General features: G+C 36.8%; 1 protein-coding gene across 1 annotated transcript in view; it reads right to left on the reverse strand.

Annotated features, from left to right (window-relative positions):
• LOC128229081 (hypoxanthine-guanine phosphoribosyltransferase-like) overlaps positions 1-10,745 on the reverse strand; it is a 42,350-nt gene that overhangs the window by 21,113 nt on the left and 10,492 nt on the right. The window contains exons 2-3 of the mRNA XM_052940743.1: positions 9,506-9,612; positions 81-264 (exon numbers count right to left, since the gene is read on the reverse strand). Of these exons, the coding sequence (XP_052796703.1) occupies positions 81-264; positions 9,506-9,612 (291 nt within the window). The remainder of the gene's footprint in view (positions 1-80; positions 265-9,505; positions 9,613-10,745) is intronic.

Below are 10,745 nucleotides of genomic sequence, written 5' to 3' on the forward strand. Positions count from 1 at the left end.
TCCCATCAGATACTTAAGGAAAGTTACACAATAAAAATATATTTAAATATGTTCAAGATAAATACAAAATGTATACATACCACATAGCTTTTAAGGCGAATAAAATCGACAGCTAAAGGAACCGAGTGTTCAAGATTACGATTCAGCATTTTAATCTTGTCAAGGAGATCGGTGAAGAACTTGTATCCTCCCTTTAACACACAAAGGGCAACCAGACCCTCGTCATTGTTGTCCTTTACAATGTCACGAGCAACCCTTTCAATCCTGAAAACATGTTTGATAAAATGGTAATAATACATATGGATTTTGTAAAAGTCATTTTAGCTTAAACTAAAAGGAGTACTGTTCTAAAGCTGCAGTCTCACAGATTGACAGTGTTAACAACTTTTTTAATTATTGTCAAGGTACGAGCTAACTTTTGTGTTAATGTCTGGAAACCAGTGATATAAAGATTGCTGACAAAAGATCAAATTGCAAATTTCATATATACGTTCGAAAATGATGTTTTATGGCTAAAAGCGTTACTAGCACTTGACAAACAAGAGATGTTTGTCAAACATTATGCCCCCCTGAGCGCCATGTTGTCACGATTATATGGACAATTGAATGAAATATGCATGGACCTAAATGACAGCTGATTTGTCACTGACATTGGATGCTGTTGAGGCAGTTTTAAGGTTATGACCATTCAAAGTGTGAGGATAGAGTGTGTTATGACGACCTCAAAATCCATAGGAGTCATCAGCTGGTCACCAAAAATCCAAATGTCAAGTTTGAGGGCCATGGATGCAGGCATTGACAAGTTATCACACAGACAAGCTTTTTTCGTTCAAGGTCACTGTGACCTTGACCTGATAACCCCTTAAATCATAAGGGGTCATCTACAGGTCAGATGCAACTCCAAGTCAAGTTTGAGGGCCATGGGTGCAGGCATTGTCGCGTTATCACTCGAAACATTTTCGCATTCATGGTCACTGTGAACTTGACTTTTGACACGATAACTCCTTAAATCAATAAGGGCCATCTACTGGTCAGGCCCAACTTCCATGTCAAGTTTGATGATCATAGGTTCAGGCATTCAAGATATCACTAGGAGAAGATTTGTTAACTTTTTGCGTTAAATGTTACTGTGACCTTGACCTTGGCCCAATTACTCCCAAGGTCAAGAGAGGTCATCTACTGGTCAGGCCCAACTTCAATGTCAAGTTTGATGATCATAGGTTCAGGCATTCTTAAGATATCACTGCGAGAAGATTTGTTAACTTTTTGCGTTAAATGTTACTGTGACCTTGACCTTGGCCCAATTACCCCCAAGGTCAAGAGAGGTCATCGACTGGTCAGGTCCAACCTTCAGGTCCAACCTTCAGAAAATGTCGAGTTTGCTCTCAAGGTCACTGTGACCTTGACTTTTGACCCCTAAAATCAATAGGGTCCATCTACTGGTCAGGCCAAACCTCCAAGTCAAGTCGAGGGCCATGGGTGCAGGCATTGTCAAGTTATCACTCGGACAAACTTTTACTATTCAAGGTCATTGTGACTTTGACCTTTGGCCTGATGACCCCCAACAACAATAGGGGTCATCTACTGGTCAGGCCCAACCTCCAAGTTAAGTTTGAGGGCTATGGGTGCAGGCATTGTCGAGTTATCACATGGACAACCTTTTACCATTCAAGGTCACTGTGACCTTGACCTTTGGCCGGATAACCCCGAACCTCCATGTCAAGTATGAGGGCCACAGGTGCAGGCATTGTTGAGTTATCACTCGGACAACCTTTGACCATTCAAGGTTACTGTGACCTTGATCTTTGGCCCGATGACCCCCCAAAACAATAGGGGTCATCTACTGGTCAGGCCCAACTTCCATATTAAGTTTGATGACCATAGGTCTGAGGCATTGTGGAGTTATCACTTGGACAAACTTTAAAATTATTTTACTATTTAAGGTCACTGTGACCTTGACCTTTGACCCCATAAGCCCTTTAATCAACAGGGGTCATCTACTAGTCTAACCCTACCTTCATGTCAAGTTTGATGACCATACGTCCAGGAATTGTTTAGTTAACACTCGGACAAGCTTTGGTCTAACGACAGACCGACTGACTGACAGACCGACATGTGCAAAGCAATATACCCCTCTTCTTCGAAGGGGGGCATAATAAAAAAATGAGATTTTTTGGCAGTTAAGATATGTTCTTTAGTGAGTTATCTTACATGATGGTATTGAACGCATATTAATGCCAAAATCAGATGATTCTGAGACAAAAAAAGAAGTCAAAACTGGCAAACTATGAGAGAGCAGCTGTAAAAGATATCATGAAAGACTAGACTGAACATTGTTATCCATATTCTCTGTTCTTTTTCTATAGGAATTTTGAAAACTTTTTATTAGGCTCATTCAAGTAATAACAGACTTGGTTGGTGGGTCGGATATTTTTGAATCAGTGTGTTTTTAGCAGATTTAACTATTTCACAAAACCAGAGCCTGTCTGTCCGGAACAAACTTTTTGTCTGCACAATACCTCAGGATTCTACTTGGACTATCAATCTATAGTGATGTGACCTAGGATAATCAAACTTCACATGTAGGTTACCCTTAACCAGTACATGTCCCTATTTTTGGGGGGTTACTAGGTCAAAGTCAGCAGTCTTATGAAAACTTTTTTTCTGCACAATTATTTGAGAATAATTTGACCTAGGACTATAAAATGTCATTGGTAGATTGTTCTTGACCAGTATATTATTTTGAGACCAGAAGGTCAAAGGTCACAGTCAACAGTCTCATGAAACTTTGCACACTCATAACTCAGGAATGGTTTGATCTAGTACCATGAAACTTCAGTGGTATGCTTCTATTGACCAGTAGATGACCACTATTGACTTAGAGTACATAACGTCAGTAGGACAGGGTCAATAGTCTTAGGAAAACTCTCTCCGCACAAGAACTTTGAGCTAGGGCCATGAAACTTCAGTGGTATGCTGCCTTTGACCTGAAGATGACCCTTTTGCTTAAGGGTACCGTACTTCAGTAGGAGGTCAACAGTCTTATGAAAACTTTGTCTCAGGACAGCCACAAGACATAGATACCATGTAAAATTATCGAACAAAAAAGGTTCTAATCCAATTTTGCCTCTTTTTGCCAATTTCTAGCTACGAAAATCTCATACTTATGAATAATTAAGCCCCCATCACATTATAGGCGCAGCCAGAATTTGGTCAACATAGAAGGAACACAGAAGACAATGATAATGACATGGTATGGACGTAGTATGAACTTAAGTGAAGCATTTTTTAAAGAATTTGACCACGTCCTCGAAACTGCCAGGACCTAGAGCAGTCTTCATGGTCTTTGTCTAGTGTGATGGGGGTATCAATAAGGCAGTTTCGTTGGTCTTAAAAGGAAACCTCTCAAGCTCATAGCATTCACACTGGCACGTTGCTGCCTGGCCAGGCAAGCAGTCTTTTACCATTTAAGCTGAGCTTTAGCTTTGAGGGGTGTGAATGCACAAGAATTCTTACCAAGATATGTCAGGTATGCAGTTGTTTTATTGAAAAACTCCTAGAGATCTTAGCTCGTATCCGAGATCTGAGCTCTAGTCCGTACATACTTCTAAATCAGAAATTTGTGAACCTGCAAAACTTGTAAATGTAAAAATATATAATATATTTATTCTATGCATAAAAGAGAACAAAAACACATTTTTTTTATAATCAGACTAAGAGATCAACCTAGGGACTGATTTACTCGAATCAGATCATTCAGGGATGGCTATATAATATCTGAGATACAGTGTAGACATAAATCATTTTTCAATGTGTTTGTCTGGAGACAAATGCTTGTATATTATCTCTGATTATGGCATTTGGAGAATTCATTATTACACTGCTTCAGGCCACAACAGGTTGATCATTTATTTGTTTATAAGATTTGCCGCAGCAAAAAATCGAAAAACGAAAAAAAAAAATAATAATAAAATTGCCCTCGAAAATATTTATTGGCACCCCAAACTTTTTTTGGTAACTTCTGTTTTCCCTATTTTCAAAATTCATTTTACTTAGAATTCAAGCCGGCAATGTTGACTTTGCATTATATTAAAGGCATTTCCATGCCATACATTCTTCGCAAGCAATTTTACTTTCCTTGTGTCTGGACAAAATCCGGTCGGGTAGCAGCAAAATAGCTGTTACTTGTTTACCGTCTCTTTTTGTCTGGAACACTTTTCCTGGTGTTTTTGTATAGACTCATTTTTATGATGGGGTCGGTTTTTAAAGCAAATCCAGCACTTTATTTTCTCCAAGTCTGTGATAATCTTCATGCTTAACTGTCAATTATCAACTAAACTTGTTGATTTGCTTAAAGAAAACTAGAAATGTGTCCATAGGACACGGATGCCCCCACTTCGATTTTTTGTCACAGAAAATAAGCCATAATGATTATTCAGGATAATCTGAGGGCCCTAACTCCTAAATGATTAAAGCGATTTCCATGGCTATCGAACTTGATCAAGATATTATGGTCACAAACATGTGTTAAAAGTTTGGTGAGGATTGGACAAACAGTTTTCAAGAATTAGATCGGAAACAATCTTCGGGACGTATTTTTCAAGTCTTTTTTTGCAAATAAAGGGCCGTAACTCCTAAATGACAAAAGCGATTTCCATGGCTATCGAACTTGATCAAGATATTATGGTCACAATCATGTATGTAAAGTTTGGTGAGGATTGGACACATACTTTTCAAGAATTAGATTGGAAACATATATTTTTGAAGTATTTTTGGCAAAAAAGGGCCGTAACTCCTAAATGACTAAAGCGATTTCCATGACTATCGAACTTGATCAAGATATTATGGTCACAAACATGTGTTTAAAGTTTGGTGAGGATTGGACAAACGGTTTTCAAGAATTAGATCGGAAACAATCTTCGGGACGTACGTACGTACGTACAGACAGACAGACAGACAGACGTACGTACGTACGGACAAGGGCAACCCTATATGCCGCCACTTTGTGGGGGCATAACAACTGTAGACTCTTGAATGTGCAGGTAGGTTTATAATTAGAGCAAGGTTACCATGGTTAAAGTGGCAGGATTTTTCTTATCAGTATTGAAATAATTTATACGGTAACAACTTATGCTGTTTGTTTTTATTATCAAGAGAGACATCAAGGAAAAACAAGGAATATTGAAGAAAGACTAATTGCATTTGATTTTCATACTTAATACCTTTCAAAAGGTGAAGTTTAAACTAATTTAACCGACATTGCTCAAATCAAGATCAAACAGTACACTGAGTGACGTCAGAGCATGCCCAGTGAAAAGATTATTATTATTTTGATTATTTTTGTTTGCCTTTGTTGTTCTAGCCCCATACTTCCTGCTTCAATATAGGCAATAAATTGGTCAGTCCAATACCGTATGTTACATATTACTCAAATTTTGCCTTGATTCTTATTTAATTGCTTATATTATATCCTTAACAGCTCAACAAGATTCCAGATGTTACAACAGTGATGCATCAAACATAAGATGAAAAAAACAATGTAAGAATATTAGGATTACAAATTGAATGATTTCCCTAAAGTTCTTGATGACAAGACAAGTTTTTGTAAATTTGTGTTTCACAATGTGCAGGCAAGTAAAGATGAAAGATAAACACAGAGAATTGAATCCTTTTATGAGGACTAAAACATGCTTTAATACGACAATAATGCAGCCTGTTGCACTTTCGTCAATATTAAACTATAAAATCCAATCCCTTGAATAATAAAGGCCTTTAGTCCAAATCAGGATTTAATAACTGCATATCATAATTTCATGATCATGATATTTTGTTAAAAATTAACAAGACGTCAATGTGGCAATGCCGCATTAAAGCCGGATTTTTTATTTGACAATGCAATTTTGCAAACCTAGGATTTGAGCTAGTGAGCTAGTATTTTTAGCCAAAAAGACCCATATTTATAGTTATCAGAAGTATCGTTCATACAAATAACCTGATCAACAAAAACTATTCCATTTGTGTGAGGAAAAATGAACATTTTATATATACATCAGCTTTTCAAATAAGATCTGTCCAAGAGACCTATTTTTTTACCCTAGATGACACACTTTATCATCTTAGATTTCATTTTTTTGTGACATCGGAAAAATATTACCTAAAATTTGACTTAGTGACCTATTTTTTTATCTGAGGTGACCCACATTCACAAATGTTTAAGACAACATGTAGACAACTATTCTGACCAACTTTCATAAAGATTTGACAAAAATTAATGAATTTTTATGACCTTTGAATTCTTTCTCCTAAGATTTGACCTTGTGACCTAGATTTTGACTGGGATGACCCATATTAAAAAACTTTCAAGATATTATGCATACAAATATTCTAGTCTTCGCCTTAACTGGGTTGCCCAAAGCCCGGGACAAGTAAATACTGTTTCGGGCAAGTCCAATTTCCAAAGTGCTTGTCCGAACGGGCAAGTGCATTTTTCCGAAATTCGGATCCCTCTGTTTTCATAATTTCTTCATCAACAATTCACAAATCCTGATTAAAAGTTATTATTATATTGAAATATTGGTTTTCGTATATTTACGCATGAATTGGTTATTTTGGGCAAGTAAGATTGTGTTTGGGCAAGTGGTTTTCATTAATTATTTGCCCGATTGGACAAGTGCTGAAAAAAATTAAGGCACAGACTGATATTCTGACAAGGTTTCATAAAGATTTGACAAAAGTTGTTGAATTTATGATATGGAAAGATTTTTCTAAGATTTGACCTATTGACCTAGATTTTGAGCTGGGATGACCAATATAAACAAGAGCACCGCGAAACGGAGCATTATACGCCCGAAGAAGATTCGGCTTGAGGTCCTTTTAATGTAGTGATGATTTGTATAAAGTTATTTGAAAATCGCTTTATTAGTTACCAAGTTATGGCCCGGACACGGAATTGCTAACGGACAAGTAACAAAGATGTGGCCCGGACACAGAATTGCTAATGCCCCCCCATGGTGATTCTAGTCTTTGAGGTATGGACCTGGAAATTGCGCACGACACATCCTTTTAATGTAGTGATGATTTGTATAAAGTTATTTAAAAATCGCTTTATTAGTTACCAAGGTATGTCCCAGACACGGAATTGCTAACAGACGAGTTACAAAGATGTGGCCCGGACACAGAATTGCTAACGCCCCCCCATGGTGATTCTAGTCTTTGAGTTATGGCCTGGACATGGAATTGCTAACGTCCCCCCCCCCATGGTGATTCTAGACTTTGAGGTATGGACCTGGAAATTGCATGTGACACATCCTTTTAATGTAGTGATGATTTGTATAAAGTTATTTGAAAATCACTTTATTAGTAACAAAGATGTGGCCCGGACACAGAATTGCTAATGCCCCCCCATGGTGATTCTAGTCTTTGAGGTATGGACCTGGAAATTGTGCACGACGTATCCTTTTAATGTAATGATGCTTTGTATAAAGTTATTTGAAAATGACTTTATTAGTGACCAAGTTGTGGCCCGGACACGGATTTGCTAACGCACCCCCATGGTGATTCTAGTCTTTGAGGTATGGACCTGGAAATTGCACGCGACACATCCTTTTATTGTAGTGATGATTTGTATAAAGTTATTTGAAAATCGCTTTATTAGTTACCAAGTTATGGCCCGGACACGCAATTGCTAACGGACGAACAGACGGACAGACGGACAGACAGATGGACAGACGATGGAGGCCATAACATAATACGACCCTTTGGGCTAATAAGCAAGATATTATGCAGACAAATATTTTGACCAAGTTTCATCAAGATATGAAAAAAATGTTGAATTTATGACGTGGAAATATTTTTAAGATTTGAACAAGTGACCTAGATTTTGACCCGGGTTGACCCATATTATAAAACAAGAGCTGTCACAGAGACAGCGCGCTCGACTATTCCGCCGCGTTTCAGTATAAGGATTGAAAAAGTTTTGGCGAAACATGCATGGATCACTGTTAGATTAGATTTCAATGTAATACATGTTGTGCTGAGATATTAACATAAATATGGTTACATGGAAAATTTTAACCAGAATTTTTAAGTCTAATAATAAAGGGCCATTATTTGCAAAATACAGTTATCTAACTTGGCTATTCAATTACGTTGGGTAATTGAATACCATTGTTTAAAGTCTCAATGCAATAAATCATGTAGTTGCTGAGATATTATCCTATGTGTGCTAACATGCAAGACCTTAACCAGAATTTCTCATAATAAAGGGGCAAAAAGTATATAATATGAAAGATAGAGTTATCTTACTTGATTAAAGAAGAAGGTTAATGGGTTGGAAGCCTGTGTGTAAAGTTTCAATGCCATACATGATGTATCCGCTGAGGTTAAAAGTGTTAACATGCAAAACCTTAACCAGAATTTCTATGTCGAATAAAAAAGGGGCCATTATTTGAATTTAATGCAAACTAGAGTTATCTAACTTGGTTAATTAAGTAGGTTATCCAGGGTTGAGTACCATTGTATTAAGTTTCAATGCAATACCTCATTTGCTGAGATATTAACCTATGTGTGCTTACACGCAAAACCTTAACCAGAATTTCTAAGTCGAATAATAAAGGCCTATTATTTGCATTAAATGCAACTTAGAGTTATCTAACTTGGTTAAATAAGTAGGTTGGATGGTTGTGTACCATTGTATAAAGTCTCAATGCAATACCTCAAGTAGTTGCTGAGATATTAACCTATGTGTGCTTGCATGCAAAACCTTAACCAAGGTGTGACGCCAATGCCGACGCATGGGTGAGTAGTAAAGCTCCCCATATTCTTCAAATATTCGAGCAAAAAATGCAAGATATATTGCAGACAAGCATTCTGACCATTATGTTTCATCGAGATTTGATAAAAATAGTTGAATTTATTCTAAAGATTTGACCTAGTGACCCAGTTTTTGACCCGATATGACCCATATTCATACATATATATTCAAGATCACATGCCGACAAATAGTCTGACCAAGTTTGATAACCATTGGATAAACACTCTTGATTTTATTACATAAAATGAAAAGTTTAACACGGAATTGTTAATGCTCGCCGACCTGCCTGCGCGCCTGCCTGCCCACCAACCCGCCTGCCCACCAACCTGCCTGCGCGTGCCCAGTATTCGCCATTCTTTAACCTAGTAATTTTTCGATGAAAATCAGGCTAAAAAACAAGATCCTTTTTCTCAAAAAGGCATTGATTGATTGTGTTAAAACTAAGAGTGATTATTGGTGGTCATGAACTTGTCTAAGATAGATTGCCAATAGTCACATTTTGACCTTATTTGTAGATGATTGGACAAAGGTTTCTTATGTTATTGAGAAGACAAGACAGTTTAAGGTTATTTCTAAAATCTAAGGGCAATTACTCTTGAGTGACTAATAAGCAATAATGCTGATTATAAAACTTGTCCAAAATGGTATTTTTAAAAAAGGAGGTTATAAAAATCAGATGAACATTTTTCTTACCTGTCATTAATGAGTCCGGAGGGGATAAGAATGTTTTCCAGATCCTGTTCGTAGTGTTTGGGCACACAGAACATTTCCAGCGGGTAGCCTTTTTCATCATCTGGCAGCTGAAAACAAGATTTAAACTTGTAGAACAATTATAGAAGGCCTAACAAAAAATGTTTTGTTTTGGTAACATAGATCTAATTTAACAAAAGTTATTTAATGGCTTTATGTAAAAACATTGTTGTGATTATTGGGGAATGGCCTAATTTAAGTTATACACATTTTTATGAAAAGTGTTTATTAACCAACAGACTTTAAAAACAGTAGGTAGGGTAAGAAAAACTTAACCACTACGTTTATTTTTTTGAGGTACAATAACTGTCCAATCACAACAGCCTGAAGTGGAGATTGAATAAAGCCATTCTTGTGCTTCCATACAAAATCAGAAGAAAAAGAAACTTCTTATCCAGGGATTGAAATGTCTTTCGCAAAAGGATTTGTGCAAGATAATCTCAGATTCTTTATCCTTGATTCCATAGATATAAATATCTTTGATTTCCTCTACTGTAGTGCAGCTTTTTTTAAAATAGCACAGCTTTTAGTTGCTAACCTTTCTTAAAAAGTACATCTTTTGCTTAGCTTTTTAAAAAAGAGCAGCTTTTGAAAAGCATAGCATTAGCTTAAGCTAATTTAGCTATGCTTATTTTTTGCATGGGCAATGTTGCCACTGTAATAAAAAACAAGAGGCCCAAAAGGCCTATGCTCTACTGGCATGGCTTTTGTGGTCATCTCAATCCAGAGCATGTATGTATGGGTAAAAGGCAACAGACATATAGTTTATATTTTGTGTTTGGGTTACCTGAAACCGTAGCACGTTCAACATCTGAGCCCAGAAAGTATTGTAAGCAGATTAGTTGCATGAACTATTTTAATATGTGCCAAGTAAAAGTCATCTGACAAAAAAAAAAAATGCTTTCAAAACTGTACTCATAGTAAAAATTTCTGTAGTTTTAAAAGTTAAAAAAAGTTGGTCAAAGTCACGGACGCACGGATGCACATACTACATACACATTACCATCGCATAAGCTCTTCTGGCCTTTGGCCAGTAGAGCTAAAAATTTCAAAGGTTAGGTTTTTATTTTTTTTTAAATGTTTTCGTATCAAAACTCCAGATGTTTGCTACAAGAGCAACAGTTTCCCAGTCACATTATAATAGGATTGAATGTTGCACAATACATGCAGCATCGATTGGGAT

Source organism: Mya arenaria, chromosome 1, assembly GCF_026914265.1.
Source record: "Mya arenaria isolate MELC-2E11 chromosome 1, ASM2691426v1".
NCBI classification, from domain to species: domain Eukaryota; kingdom Metazoa; phylum Mollusca; class Bivalvia; order Myida; family Myidae; genus Mya; species Mya arenaria.